Source organism: Phoca vitulina, unplaced genomic scaffold (genome assembly GCF_004348235.1).
Source record: "Phoca vitulina isolate PV1807 unplaced genomic scaffold, GSC_HSeal_1.0 scaffold2, whole genome shotgun sequence".
Classification (NCBI taxonomy): domain Eukaryota; kingdom Metazoa; phylum Chordata; class Mammalia; order Carnivora; family Phocidae; genus Phoca; species Phoca vitulina.
In genome coordinates this window covers 77,197,746-77,213,014 of record NW_022589705.1, presented here as the reverse complement: position 1 = coordinate 77,213,014, position 15,269 = coordinate 77,197,746, and the positions used below count along the sequence as shown (strand labels likewise).

The following is a 15,269-nucleotide window of genomic DNA, read 5'->3' as shown; positions in this document are numbered from 1 at the left end:
AGTAAAAAGGTGCAATGCTTCATCAAAATCTATGGTATCAACAAATCCCTTGGAAAGGGACGAGATGCCTAATTCCTACAGTGTTGTGTCCAAGAACTAAACCACAAAACGTACCAGACATATCCCAACTCAAGTTTACCCTTATTGAACACCTGGGTGGCATGAAATCTTTGAACTTCCCAACCTCTAATTATTTCACCTCCTTGCAGTAATTAACAGATCAGGCCTTGAGAATAGCAAGTTTTCTAAGGAGACATAAATGAAATTCAACCTGGGGTGGAGAACGATACACAGACAAAGAGCATGTAAAATAAGTTTTATTGTTCTTTAAAAGGGTTCAGGGTTTGGTTTTAAATCAGGCTGCACACCTTTCATCAGTCTGACATCTCTCTCACCATGTCAAACTGGCTTCAGCTAGCAATACTTCATTAAATCCAAAAGAAAAAAAACTTTTAATTTTGAGGAAGAAAATCCAGTTCTGAGAACAATTAACATTAGTATGTAATTTAAAACAAAATGAGGGATAATGTTTCGTGTCGCTTTATACACCCTTCTCCTCATACGGAACCAGGAATGTAATTCCCCTATCTCAGGCAGGCACTGATACTGCTGGATACCACACACACATACACACACATACACACACACTCCCCACAAACAAAAATCAGAGCATGTCAAAGGGAAAAAGTTTGTTACTGTATTGATCAAAACCCTTGAAGTCAACAGACGTCTGAGTTTAGAGGGTATGCTGTTTTGATCTTGAACCTATGTTAAAGGAATCTCTTGTCATGTTCTGAAAGAATTTTGGAGAGTACCATCATTTTTCACTTTAAAATTCTAGAAACAGTTTCAAAAAGCATTATTTTGTTTTGTTTTCTGGGATGGGAGAGGAGAGAATCTACAGATATTTATTTAGTTAAAAATCAAAACAACTCCGGCATAGGAAAGAGGCAGTTCACACGGCCAGCCAACGTCTGAGGTATCGTCAGTGTGAGACAAGGTCCCAGTCCATTCCTACTGGCCTAGCTGATCCTAAAACAATGGGAAGTTTATGACTCTGCATAGCAAATCCCAGCAAGACAAGATGACCCTAAGCCTTTATTCAAATCCTTAGAAGCAGAGCACTATTAACATTTAGATGTAGAGTGCAAGAGCCCCGATGGTCTCCTTCAACTTGCTTTGTCAATGCAGCCCGGTCACAACTGCCTTCTGCGAAGGAGCAGAACAGCTTCTCTAGATCAGCACATTGAACCTGGCAGAGAATCCGCGAAAGTAACAGTACACCATTTCATTAACAACAGTCTCTTTGCTGCTCACTGGGTTGCTTTACGTCTCTCTTCTACCCCGTATGGCCTGTGGACACATACTCACTAGGCATTGTTGGTTTAGAACCAGCAATTTTTTTTTTTTAATCTCATAAAGAACCTAGTAAGAAAATAACAAGGCAATCAGTGGTTAAACTGAACTGTACATAATGGGGCAGTTTGGAAAATACAAATCACAGGCATTTCTCAAGTCCAAAATATCCTATCTTTGCTGTTATTCCTTTCACCATTCCTGAAAATTCATAGTACAAGTCCTAAATAAAAATTTTAAACTACCAGCATTCTCTGACATCATCAGAGTAATGCTACAAACCCACAATGCTAGAAAGTGTAGAAAGTGTGCTAACTCTCTGCCTGGACACTTCTTTAGTGATGGCCTGGAGTGCTCCCCTTCAGAAAACAGAAGTTTCTGGGATACCCACTTAGCTTCATTGGTTGGAAAAGAGAAAAATTCGACTCTCAGCTAAGTTCTTTGAGAAGAAAGACTATGCTTAAAATGCCATTTCCCCACTAATTTACCGAAATAAAAACCAAAACAAAAGGCTCTTGGCTACTTTGCCTAATGCTGAATAGGGTTTTCAAGAAGAAACTAACATGAACACCCCATCATCAGTAAAGACTAAAAACCACCTGGATCATATAATATATATGCCGCTGCTTTTTTTTTTTTTGGTGTTTTTTGTTTCTTTTTTTTGTTTTGTTTTTTGTTTTTTCTAAAAGTGCCCAGGTGGGCTTAAGGCTGCCAGACTGCACACACACCTACAGCAACAAGAGCTTCTCCTATTCCATCTACACCATGTATTAGGGGAAAAAAGAGGGAAAGGGGAAAGAAGAGCAGAGGGGGAAAGTATCACCCACCACCACTGAAAGAAAGAAAGAAAAGAAAAGAAAGAAAGAAAAAGAAATGAAAAGAAAAAAGAAAACAAAGGAAAGGAAAAGACAAAAGAAAACAAAGGAAAGGAAAAGAAAAGAAAAGAAATCCCACAACAGGGAGATCTATGTGCCAAGCATAATGGAAGAGTGTGCTCCCCAAACAGATGGTTCTGCACAGGCTAATGTTCTGCTGGTTTTCCTCAGAGACCTATTTTGAAAAGTTAAAAAAGACAGGAGATTTTGATATAATTCAGTCCTGGCAGAAATTCAAACTCCAACAATTAGGAGCAAAATCATCCTTCACTGAATTAATCCCTTTTTTCTTTCTCTTTTTCTTTTCTTAAACATTTTATTCATGTTATAGAGGGATTTCTTTTTTGTTTGCTTTTTTCCAATCATTAGGAAAGTGGTTGAGGAGTACTGAATCCATCACTACTTTGGTGACACAGTTAAAGATTCCAGATTCACATTTCCAGGTACCAAGAGTTCCCTCTAAATGTACAATCAAGTCAGCCTTCGTTTACACTTCTTTCTACTGAACACAGCAGTGCCCATTGGTGTCTCTGACGCGCAATCGCATCTTAGGTCGGTATTTCTCCAGGTAAAGCAGCTGTTTGGAATTGAATGCTCCCCTTCTTTTTCTGAAAATACAAGAATGACAAACTTGATCATGTAAAAAAAGAGCTGTCTCACTGAAATGCATTATTTATGGCCTAAGGCATTTCTAACTCCACACAGCTGAAAAAGAGCATTATTTCCTATACCGTATCACTTAAGAGAAAGGGCCGATGGGTGAGCAAGCAGTGTGTGAAGCAGCAGGCACAGATGGCATTCCTTGAACTATGTCACCTTCCTAGAGCTGCTACCATACATTTCATGCCCTCTTATCAGTCTTTTTTTTTTTCTTAAAGAAAAGGTTGAAAGGGAAAGGACAAGATAGTGACTGCCAAAGAATTCTGGACAACAAAATAACATGGCCCATTATTCCAGACTGATGCCAAGATTGTCTGAGCAATACCATCCTGATTTTGTGCCTGAACAGGTCACTTAAGAGGCACAGGTGGTTAACTCCTTCTCTATGGATTCTTCCTTGCCTCTTGGTCATAGCTGCATTTGGAAGGTATTTTAGATATCCATTAAAAGAGTCACTAGATCACTTAGACTACTACCTAGCTATTCATTTTAAAGTTTCCTAGATATTCAAGTCATATACTGGACATATTCTACAGTGTCCAAATTTGCCAGCTAAATTAGCAAATCTTTAAATCTGGGAGCCAACAGTACTATTACGAGTCTCTCTACCACTTGTTCCTTTTGATTTCTTCAATCAATCTTTTAAGCCGACAAATTATTCCATACTACAAAGGGTACTTTCCATAATTCCTTCTTCTTGTATGGTCTTGCTTTATGTGTTTCTGAACATAAAACTTCATACTCACTGTCTTATAAACTGAACTGCATCTTCATACTTCATTCCACATTCAATCAAAGCAAGTGCAACCAGCACAGGTGCCCTACAGAGAGAAACTCATTTGTAAATACCCACAAGTCTTTGGAATTAAAGGATTTTTTTTTTTTAAAGATTTTATTTATTTATTTGAGAGACAGAGTGAGTGAGAGAGGGGTGAGGGGGAAGCAGACTCCCCGCTCAGCAGGGAGGCCGATGCGGGGCTCAATCCCAGAACTCGGGGATTATGACCTGAGCCAAAGGCAGACACCTAACCGACTGAGCCACCCAGGCGCACTGAAAGACTTTTTTTAAAACCCAGGATTACGTATTACCAAAACAATGCAAAGCTTGAGCTTTCCTTTTTTCCCTTATATCAAAATATCTGTTTTCCCTATACAGTAAAAATGTCTGTATCATGATAGTGTCTATGGTGTCATCCACTTTTAGTAAAGCACTAAGTTCTACATCTTCATTAAGAGATCTTTATTCTTGGGGCACCTGGGTGGCTCAGACAGTCAAGTGTCCGACTCTTGATTTCAGCTCACATCATGATCTCAGTGTTGTGAGATCAAGCCCTGTGTGAGGCTCCATACTGCATGAAGCCTGCTTAAGATTCCCTCTCCCTATCCTTCTGCCCCTCCCTGCTCCCCTGCGGGCATGCACTCGCTCTCTAAAAAAAAAAAAGATCTTTATTCTTTAAAACATCACATTATTATCTCAAATTTACACATTTTTTGTCATCAAAAATTCATTGGTCTTTAACCATCATCACACAGTAAGGAAAAAAAAAATGACCAAATGTGTCATCTATATTGAGTATCTCAGAAATTTCATTACAAATCCATTTTAATATCTTTTCCTCATCAAATACTAAAAAGGGGCTAGATTTCTTCAACAGATTATCCTTTCTGTGAGCTAGGAGAGTGTCAGAGAATTGGTCATTAGGAACAGTTCTCTATGTAAGTATGTGGGTTTTGTTTTGTTTTGTTTTTACATCTAACAAGGGACACTGAGGCCTGAGCAGGTCTCAACCTGTCTGTGGTTTGGGAATACTATATGCTTCATAAAGCAAAGTAGAGGGTTTGTCTTCTGGGAAGACAAAGCTGTCTTCTCCTCTGAAAGTCTCCAACATAGTTGGATTTGGCATCTTCTAGGAATAGGAAGGCAGGGATTGAGGCCTCATGAGTCTGGGTTTACAGCTGAGGTAGAGAGAGAAGACAGTGGTTATAACCAGAAAGTCCAGGTGAGCTGTAGTTACCTCCAGGACTCGTCACTATTAACACCCACTCTGGGTTTCAGGACAGTCACAGAAATAGATTCCTTAACAATAAAATAACAGTAATACACACACAGACAAAAATCTAGCAAGGGAAATGATGTTTTAACATGTCCACTACATGGCACCAACTTTGGACTACCTGCTAGGATAGCTACCAGTTACCAAACTGCCCAAGTCAAGTTAGAATACTACCTTCACCCTTCAGAATAAGGACTGGAACTTCTGACCCTGAAGAAGAAACTGTACCATACTAAACTGCACAAAAAGGAAAAGAGCAAACAAAAGGGCTGAGCAGGGGTAATAACCTGAGTCACCACCACCTTGAGGCAACAGCAGCCTGCACTAATGTTCTGAGTCAAAGTGCACATCATAAACTGGCATTTAATCTGCTCTTGATGAGAGTGTTGCAACACCATTCCATGCAATGCTCAAGGAAAAAGGTTTTAAAATCAAAGTTACTTTTCATTCTCCATACATCTCCTTTCAGAAGTTTAAAGTTCAGCCATCTGCTCTGCACCTATTAACTTCCCATTCATCTCAATCGAAAATTAACCACATATAGATTCTTCAGAATCTAAAATTATTTTAATTTTGTTGCCCATTTCAAAGACCTAAGCCTCTGAATATGTGAAATAATAAGGATAAAAACTCACACTGAATTAACCAATTTTTAGCTCAAATATAAGATAATTACATTAAATCAGTTTCAAAACAATTTCTGAGCCATCATCCACTAAATCTATTATGGGCATCAGAATCAGACAACCCACGAAACACAAAAAGCTGTCTTAAGAAACCATTACACCAGCTTCTGCTCTCATTTTCTTTTCCTTCAGGCAATTTAATATTTGGTGTAATAAATACAAACTTCTACCAAAGTTAAATTTTTGATAATGAATTCTGGGACAAAAAGGTAAGAGCTTACCTTCCCAATCCTGCAACACAATGCACTGCAACACAGCAACCTGGCTCCTCACGAAATTTGGTTTTTAACAGGTTTAGCCAATCGTCTACTATCTGATTAGGGGGTGGTGCTCCGTCATCAAATGGCCAATCCTGGAAAGAAAAGATCTTTTACATTAAATTGTTATTTTCTGCAGGATAGTATCTAATGCAGAATAGCTGCATAGAACACAGGGTGGATCTAACTTAACTATATTCTTCTTTTTTTTTTTTTTAGGGGGTGGGTAGAGAGAGGGAGGGAGAGAGAGAGAGAGAGAATCTTAAGCAGACTCCACGCCCAGCACTGAGCCCAATGCAGGGCTCAATCTCACAACCCTGAGATCATGACCTGAGCCAAAATCAAGAGTTGGACACTTAACCGACTGAGCCATCCAGGTGCCCCTACATATCTATTCTTTTTTTTTTTAAGATTTTATTTATTTATTTGAGAGAGAGAGAGCACACAAGCAGGGGGAGGGGCAGAGGGAGAGGGAGAGGGAGCAGCAGACTCCCTGCTGAACAGGGAGCCCGACGCAGGACTAGATCCCAGGACCCTGAGATCATGACCTAAGCCGAAGGCAGATGCTTAACCAACTGAGCCACCCAGGCCCCCCAATATATACCTATTCTTAATAACACAATTCTCATCACTGCTGAAAAGTTTTTTCTAAGATCAAAATCCATGTGTGCCAAGGAACTCAGCCTTCTCAATGACATGTTGTCAGCACTGTAGGCATCTAATTTTATCTTACAGAAATCTCTTATCAGAGTGATAAGAAACTAGTGTTCTTCAAATATTTTATCTGAATAAAGCAATAATTAGACATTATAGAGAAAACTCTAATTAGGGCCTCGGCAAAGTAAGAGAGAATACAACACCTGTCAATATAATTTAAAGGTCCACTCTGGCAAAGAAGCATACCAACTAGTATCTCATTGATCTCTACGAATATTTTGAGGATTATCCCCCAAATAGTTCTAAGCTATGATGCCTTTTCTTTAGAGAAAGGCTCTCTCATAAGAAATCTCCAGTAGTTAGCATATCATAACAGAAATATACTACCATCTTTGTGCTTGTCTATTTTAAAAAAGGGGAGGGGAGCACCTGGGTGGCTCAGTCAGTTAAGCATCTGCCTTCAGCTTGGGTCATGATCCCAGGGTCCTGGGATCAAGCCCCGTGTGTCTGGCTCCCTGCTTGGTGAGGAGTCTACTTCTCCCTCTCCCTCTGCCCCCCCCACTTGTGCACACACTCTAATAAATAAAATCTTTAAAAATAAATAAATAAATAACCAAGTAGTAAATATTTTTAAAGCTCTGCCTAAATTATACAGATCCCATCTAACAAGCACAAGTGCCACATGATAGGGTCCTGAGCAAATGGAGACCATTTTCTCAAATATCCCTTTCTCTTTTTATATTCATCGATTTGTGTATGTTTGTGTTTTTAAGTAATCTCTACCCCCAACGTGGGGCTGAAACTCACAACTCCAAGATCGAGAGTAGCATGTTCTACTGACTGAGCCAGCCAGGCGCCCCTTGGGTTGTTTTTTAATTAAGACCAACCCCATGTGCATATAGGCAGGGTTTATCTTCCTTTCTACCTGGCAAAAGGGCCTAAGAAACCAACATAAATCAGCTTTAAAGAACGAGGGGAAGGGAATTCACATTTTGCATTCCCTCTCTCCCATCTAGCTTCAAGGACAGAAATGCAAAAACGCTGGGAATTTTTTTAAAACATAAGATTATTCTAATGAGATTGGATGAGGACACTTTAAGATGCTAGAGAAAGAAAAGTAACAAAGCACTAAATTGATTCTCCACTCATTATGGGCACCACTAGAACACTTCATGTAGCCCATTAGCCGTGACAACACATTATGTTTGATTTGTCAACTACACCCCATAATTAAAGGGCTGTCAGTGTTATCATTACAAATGTCACTAAGTTTAACTGTAAATAGCAGTAAAACCAGTAAGCAAGTACCTTAGTTGAGAGCTTACTTCCTCTAATACTCCCTAAAATACACCCAGTTAAGTAACAATAATATGAAACATGCTTCACTTACTCATATAAAGCAGTTTCTATCAAAAAAAATCATTAAAGGGGCGCCTGGGTGGCTCAGTCGTTAAGCGTCTGCCTTCGGCTCAGGTCATGATCCCAGGGTCCTGGGATCGAGCCCCGCATCGGGCTCCCTGCTCCGCAGGAAGCCTGCTTCTCCCTCTCCCACTCCCCCTGCTTGTGTTCCTGCTCTTGCTATCTCTCTCTCTGTCAAATAAATAAATAAAATCTTAAAAAAAAAAAAATCATTAAAATAATTATTTAGAACTGTCTGAACTTCAAAGTGACAACTGAAACCACCGTTAGTCTTTTCCAATATGCCTCTGAGTTGCAAGAACATTAGTCAAAAGATTTGTAAGGTCTTATTTTGGGGACAACCTCTTATAAAGTATTCCAGGGGCACCTGGGTGGCTCAGTCAGGTGAGCATCTGACTCTTGGTTCCGGCTCAGGTCATGACCTCAGGGTCATGAGATCAAGCCCCTCATAAGGTTCCCCACTCAGCACAGAGTCTGCCTGAGATTCTTTCTCTCTTCTCCCTCTGCCCCTCCCCCCACACTCGCACTCTCTCTTTCTCACTCTAAAATAAATAAATAAATAAAATCTATAAAGTATTCCAAACCTTCTTCACTTAGCAAAAGTAGATTAACAATCCACTTAAAATCTCTGGAAAAAGCAAAGAAATTCCAAGGTTAATTCTAAATGTCCTTCTTGTTTAAAAGTTTAAGTTAGACCTTTAATTTTATCTGATCACAGCTACTTAAAACGAAAGTGTAGATTTAAAGGTGTAGAATAAATCCCAGATCTACCATTATCTTTGACAAACTGGTTCAAGTTAAAGCTTTAGTTCATTTCTATCTCATAAAGGTGTTTACCAACATTATTAATTCAAACAAACTACAGTCAATCCACAGTTCATTTTCTCACACATGCCATCTGTCAAAACAAACTGATTTCTCATCTGCCCACTGGAGAACATACTCACAATACAGGAAAAAGAACTCGTAGTCAGCCTAGTTTCAGAAGTTAAAATTTTGTTTTTATATTTTTAAACACAGGGTTACGTTTTATACATGTTTATATGTATCCCCAGTGATTTCCAGCCAGGGCACCTTAAAGTCCTTTAGAAATGGGAATGAAAGCAAATTACTACCATACCATTCTATTAAAATACATTTTTAAAAAACATAATGCTTGGCTATTTAGTTTTTTGTTTTCACCAAAATGGAGGTGAGGAAACTTTGTGGATCAGATATGAGACAACTGCCTTACCAACAGGACATTTATTTTCTTTGCATGAACTGCCTTCCCAACTACTGACCAATGCATAAAGACTACAGAACTACCTCTCAATAAAAAATAGGAACATAACCTTGTACCAGTATCTTATTACTTTCTTCCTAAACAACTACTTAAAAACTCTCCAGTTCTCTTCCTACAACACTGTCTTCCCACGATTAAATCAAAGAACTCTAAGACACCTAAGACTACAAGGTCATTTCATTACATGCTCTTGCGGTTTAGACAACTATTTAGGCAAGAAGGTACAAAATTTTACCTAACCTGAGGCTCCTGTTTCCAATAAATGAAATAGTGTATTTAGGGACTAAGGAGGAATTTAAAATAATTCCAATCACTTCATGTTCAAACTGAAAACCTTCTTAGAACCTACCACAAAGTATCAGAAACTATGCCTTCTCCCTCTCCCTTAACCTCTTCTCCAGCCTTTCTGTCCCCTATAGGTTATCCACGAAATAGTAACTAATTAGTACTTGCAAAATCAGACAGAATACAGCCGACCCTCAAACAACACAGGTTTGAACTGTGTGGGTCCACCTACATGCAGATTTTTTTCCAATAAACACAGTATAGTACTATAAATGTATTTTCTCTTATTTTTAAATAAAATTTTCTTTTCTCTAGCTAACTTTATTGTAAGAATATAGTATATAATACATGTAACATACAAAATATGTGTTAATGGCCTGTTTATGCTATTGGTAAGGTTTCTGGTTAACAGTAGGCTATTAGTAGTTAAGTTTTTGGAAAGTCAAAAGTTATATGTGGATTTCTGACTATGTGGGGGTTGGTGTCCCTAACCCCACATTCAAGGGCCAACTGTATTTCCATGTGACTTAAGAATTTCTGATGGAAATTACTTTCAGTTAGATTCAAACCAGTAGCCTAGATACAAAAGCTAAATATTGCAATAATTTCCTAGAGAAAATAAAATACAAATTTCCATTTTCTTGAAATAAGTGTACACTCAATTTTGCTTTTCATTTGTTGAAAATACTCTGCATATATAAACTTCAAGGGCACAAATGGACAAAACTGCCAATCCAAAAATTTTTAAAGATTGTTATCAACACTGTATCTCCTATAAGCTTAAAAAAGCATACTACTGAGTGCCCAGTTTTAAAAATAGTTAAGTTTAAAAGGTACTAGTTGTTTGTAGTGAAAAATTAAAACACTACACACTCACTAGAACGTGGATTCCTTCTTTTTCAACTGGAGCTTTATCATATGTAGCATCACAAACTCGAACCAAAGTTGTCACTCCATACTTCTTAAGTTCCTTTAAAGAAGAATATAAGGGAACATACTTTTAGAATCTGCAACCAAAACTTTGAAAATGTACTATTATAAACTGAAGCAATGAGACATCATTCTTAGACAAAGATAAAAGTCGTTCTCATGGGGCGCCTGGGTGGCTCAGTTGGTTAAGCAACTGCCTTCGGCTCAGGTCATGATCCTGGAGTCCCGGGATCGAGTTCCACATCGGGCTCCCTGCTCAGCAGGGAGTCTGCTTTTCCCTCTCCCGCTCCCCCCTCTTGTGCTCTCTCTCTCTCAAATAAATAAATAAAATCTTTAAAAAAAAAAAAAATCATTCTCATGGTGGCAACATATAGAATGGACACTCAAGCTCTTAGTGGAAGCATCAACACAATTACCTTTATAAAGGACAATTTGGTAACATATCACAAAAACTATAAAAGCACATATAAACTTTGACCTAGAAATTCTACTTCTGAGAATTTATACTAACAAAGTAATTAAAGATATACCCAAAGATTTAGGTACCAGTGTGTTCAGCATGGGCTGTTTGGAATGGTAAAAAGATGGAAACATGAATGGTCCAAAACAGGGGAACAGTTACAGAGTATGGCACATCCATACAGGATACTATGACAGCTATAAAAATAATATTAAAAAGGTTGGGGGAAGATTTTTTTAAAATATAGTGTGATCCTGGGGCGCCTGGATGTCTGTCGTTAAGCATCTGCCTTCGGCTCAGGTCACGATCCCAGGGTCCTGGGATCGAGCCCCGCATCAGGCTCCCTGCTCCATGGGGAGCCTGCTTCTCCCTCTCCCACTCCCCCTGCACGTGTTCCCTCTCTCGCTGTGTCTCTGTCAAATAAATAAATAAAAATCTTTAAAAAATAGAGAGAGAGAGAGAGTGTGATCCTATCTATATATATATATAAATAAATATACACATATATGCAGAGAAAAACATCCAGAAGCCAGGTATTAAGAGTTAAGAATTTTCAAACTGTCTTTTGTTTATGTATCTTCTGATTTTTACACAGTAAGTACTTATTGCTTTTTTAATTTAAAGAAACAAAAGTAGGGCGCCTGGCTGTCTCAGTCAGTGGAGCATGCAACTCTTGATCTTGAGGTTTTAAAGTTCAAGCCCCACAATGGGTGTAGAGGTTACTTAAAAATCTTTAAAAAAATAAGATAAAATGAAAGAAACAAAAGTAATCTTGAAATTAAGATTAAAAAGTGGTATATTACAAAGCCAACAAACATACCATTACAACAGCCAGAAGCCTTGCTCCTTTAAAAATTTTCCTACTGTAATGCCTAATCCAGTGACCACCTATCTTCAATGGGCCACCAACATCTTTTTATAGTTGCAGGACAGTGGCCTCTGCCACTTTTGGAGTCTATGACCAAGGAATCCACAGGCTGAAAATAGTATCACATAATTCAACCAGGCTTAAAGATGACTGAACAACCTAAGGGCACACAGGCCTGGAATCAACTTGTACACTGTGTACACAAAGTTAAGAAGCTCTGGGAATTAGAAGTATAAAGAGCAGGAATAGTGACATCCTACAAGAAGTGTCCATCCATCATTTGATTATCTAAAGAGTAAAGTTATTTTAATTGCTAAAGAACTTTATTTTTCACAGAAAGGCCTTCTTCTAAAACAGACTCAGGAAAGTTGTTAGTATTACATGCAGTCAGTAATTTTAAAACATTTCAAAATACAGATAAAATCCTATTAAAATGAACTCCATAGTTGCCATTCACGGAAAGGTTATAGAAATTTTTATAGTAGGGCGCCTGGGTGGCTCAGTTGGTTAAGCAACTGCCTTCGGCTCAGGTCATGATCCTGGAGTCCCGGGATCGAGTCCCACATCAGGCTCCCTGCTCAGCAGGGAGTCTGCTTCTCCCTCTGACCCTCCTCCCTCTCATGCTCTCTGTCTCTCATTCTCTCTCTCGCAAATAAATAAAATCTTAAAAAAAAAATTTAAAAAAGAAAAAAAGAAATTTTTATAGTAAATATTTGTGTCCTTAAGCAAGTCAAAACCTCTTCTGAACTCAGTTTTGCCATCTGTAAAATGCGAGGGGTAGATTAATAATCCCTAGGAGTTCATTCAGCTAAGTCTACTCCATAAATATAGCAGAGAAAATGAAGGATCTGACATAAAAATGTTACCTATAAAACAATGAATCATGGAACACTACATCAAAAACTAATGATGTAATGTATGGTGATTAACGTAACAATAAAAAAGTTTTTAAAAAATGTTACCTATAATACCTCTCCTCCCTGTAAGGTTCTGACCCTTGTATATGATGTTTACTATTGCTAAGTAGTTCTGGAGTAGGTTTTTATCAAAACTGGCTAGAATATTTGAGGCAGACACGGGTTTTTGAGTCAAGAGACAGTTCTACCATATGCTGTGTACCTTTAGGCAAATTACTAAATTACCAAACTGCCCTGAAACTCAGTTTCCTCATCTGTAGGAGGGAGATAATACCAGTACCTATACCGCATAGGGCTATTTTCAGTAGTAAATGATACAATGCATAAAACTGCTTATTGCAATGTTGGATACATATACTAAGAGTTCAATAAATGTTAATTATTTTTATTATTAAAAATATGAACTGCTAACTATGTAGAAAGGATATAAAAAAAAAACCTACTAGATAATCTCTAAGGTCTCCCCAAATTCCATAAATGTTCTTTTTTAAAAGTCTGTTGTAACTAATTCAACCCAATTCAAACAAAGATTGGTAGGATGACCATCCATATTCCAAACATGAAATAAATGGCCTTGTGTTAAGAGATTTCTTCATAATACTGTTCATTTGTAACTTTACCTATAAATCAATCCAAAAAGTAGACCATACTACAATCTTACCTCTGTGAACTTGTTGAGGGTAGCATTGGTAGGGTTGTGAGTTATCAGAAAACGCATATTCTCATAGGAGATCTCCACAGGGGCTGGACGGTTCATTATGGCAAATAAAAAGTGTGAGCGTGCGTGTGTGGGTGTGATGGGGAAAATGAAAAAAAAAAAAATCAATAAATCTTGAAATGTTTCACAGCAGAAAACATTAAAAAGACCACTAAAATGCCTAATATTGATCAGTGTTTTCTCTATTCAACTTGTTTATTCTTTAAGAAGCTTCTCTCTTCAAGGTAAGCAGAAGTATTTAGAATCCACTTGAATCCAAATTCAACTTGGGCCTCAATGTCTGCAGATGGATACCTTCGGACTCCAAAAAAATCCAACTACATACAAAACTTAAGTAGCCTTTACTACATTTAGGCACTAGTGAGACAAGTTAAAAGTGTAGGTTGCTTTCCACTTTTGTTTACTTGATGCTTAATTTTACTGGAGTCATTAAAAGAAATATGCTTGCAATAAAAAAAAAAAAAAGCCAACTATTTCTGAGGCCAGTCTCGGTGTCCAGAGTCTTCAAGGCAATGTTAATTATGGCACATAGAACCCCCAAGCTCACTTGTCAGCGAAAACGCTGTGCTGAGCCTGGCAGAAGTCTGCCCTCACGCTCAGAATCGCCATAAATGTGCAACGTATATTCCAACGAAAAACCTAGAGGAGAAAAACATACGTAAAATGAACTGGAGATTGACAGCACAGTAAATATGATGCTCAAAGTCAAGAATACGTTCTCTGTGAGTCCAAAGACATCTGAAATGCCACTAATTCTAAATTACTGTCATCTACGAAGACTAGGATAAAAATGTATACCAAGAGTTTTAAGTCAGAAAATTCAAAAGTATGTCTTTCCTTTTTCAAAAGGGGGTTCAACAAAATTTCTGTTAGGTTATTTGTAACTCAAGTCATTTTTTTTTTTAAGATTTTATTTATTCATTTGAGACACAGAGAGAGAGAGAAAGCATGAGCAGGGAGAGAGGCAGAGGGAGAGGGAGAAGCAGGTTCCTCGCTGAGCCAGGAGCCTGATGTAGAGCTCGATCCCAGGACCCTGGGATCATGACCTGAGCCAAAGGCAGGCGCTTAACCATCTGAGCCACCCAGATGCCCCATTCAAGTCATTTTTAAGTGACCTTATTTTTAAATTCATTTAAAAGATTTATTAAAAGATCCTTAAAGAAACCTTCCCTCCACAGACTCTTCATAAAGTTCACAATGATCTTACTCTTCTGCTGTGATGGTTAAGTCCTTCACATATACACTTTGCTTAAGATAAGATACATCTGTAGGGGCGCCTGGATGGCTCAGTCGGTTAAGCGTCTGCCTTCGGCTCAGGTCATGATCCCAGGGTCCTGGGATCGAGCCCCGCGTCAGAGCCTGCTTCTCCCTCTCCCACTGCTGTTTCCCCTGCTTGTGTTCTCTCTCTCTCTCTGTCAAGTAAATAAAATCTTAAGAAAATAAAATAAAATAAGATACATCTGTAAGTAGATGAAGGGTATTTACCAAAATTCCACTTTGAGGATGTAATTCCTTCTATCCAAAGTATATGCATTGGCCCCCAATTATAACACTAGTCCATAAAGTACTTTTCAAAAAATTAATTTATTTCCCTTACAACTCTAAGTAGTTGTTACTACCTACAAGGAATGAGGAAAGAGGATCAGAAAGTGAAGTGACTTGTCTAAGGTGAATGTCTTCTGTTAGTCCAATGTTCTTTCCAATGTACTGTAATGCCTGCTGCCTCAACTAATGCATAAATCCCATCATCTCATTTCTAGTCCAGTTTACCCTTTTTTTTATTTTTTGAGAGAGACAGACAATCTCAAGAAGGCTTTACGCCCAGCACACAGCCTGATGCAG

The 15,269-nt window shown here is 38.3% G+C and overlaps 1 protein-coding gene across 2 annotated transcripts in view; it reads right to left on the bottom strand.

The window, feature by feature from the left end:
- Positions 1-307: 307 nt before the first annotated feature.
- PTP4A2 (protein tyrosine phosphatase 4A2) overlaps positions 308-15,269 on the bottom strand; it is a 28,645-nt gene continuing 13,683 nt past the window's right edge. For both annotated transcript variants that reach the window (XM_032389140.1, XM_032389149.1), the window contains exons 2-6: positions 13,371-14,066; positions 10,412-10,504; positions 5,853-5,983; positions 3,638-3,712; positions 308-2,839 (exon numbers count right to left, since the gene is read on the bottom strand). In XM_032389140.1, coding sequence (XP_032245031.1) covers positions 2,731-2,839; positions 3,638-3,712; positions 5,853-5,983; positions 10,412-10,504; positions 13,371-13,466 — 504 coding nt within the window. In that variant the 5' untranslated portion in view covers positions 13,467-14,066 and the 3' untranslated portion in view covers positions 308-2,730. The remainder of the gene's footprint in view (positions 2,840-3,637; positions 3,713-5,852; positions 5,984-10,411; positions 10,505-13,370; positions 14,067-15,269) is intronic.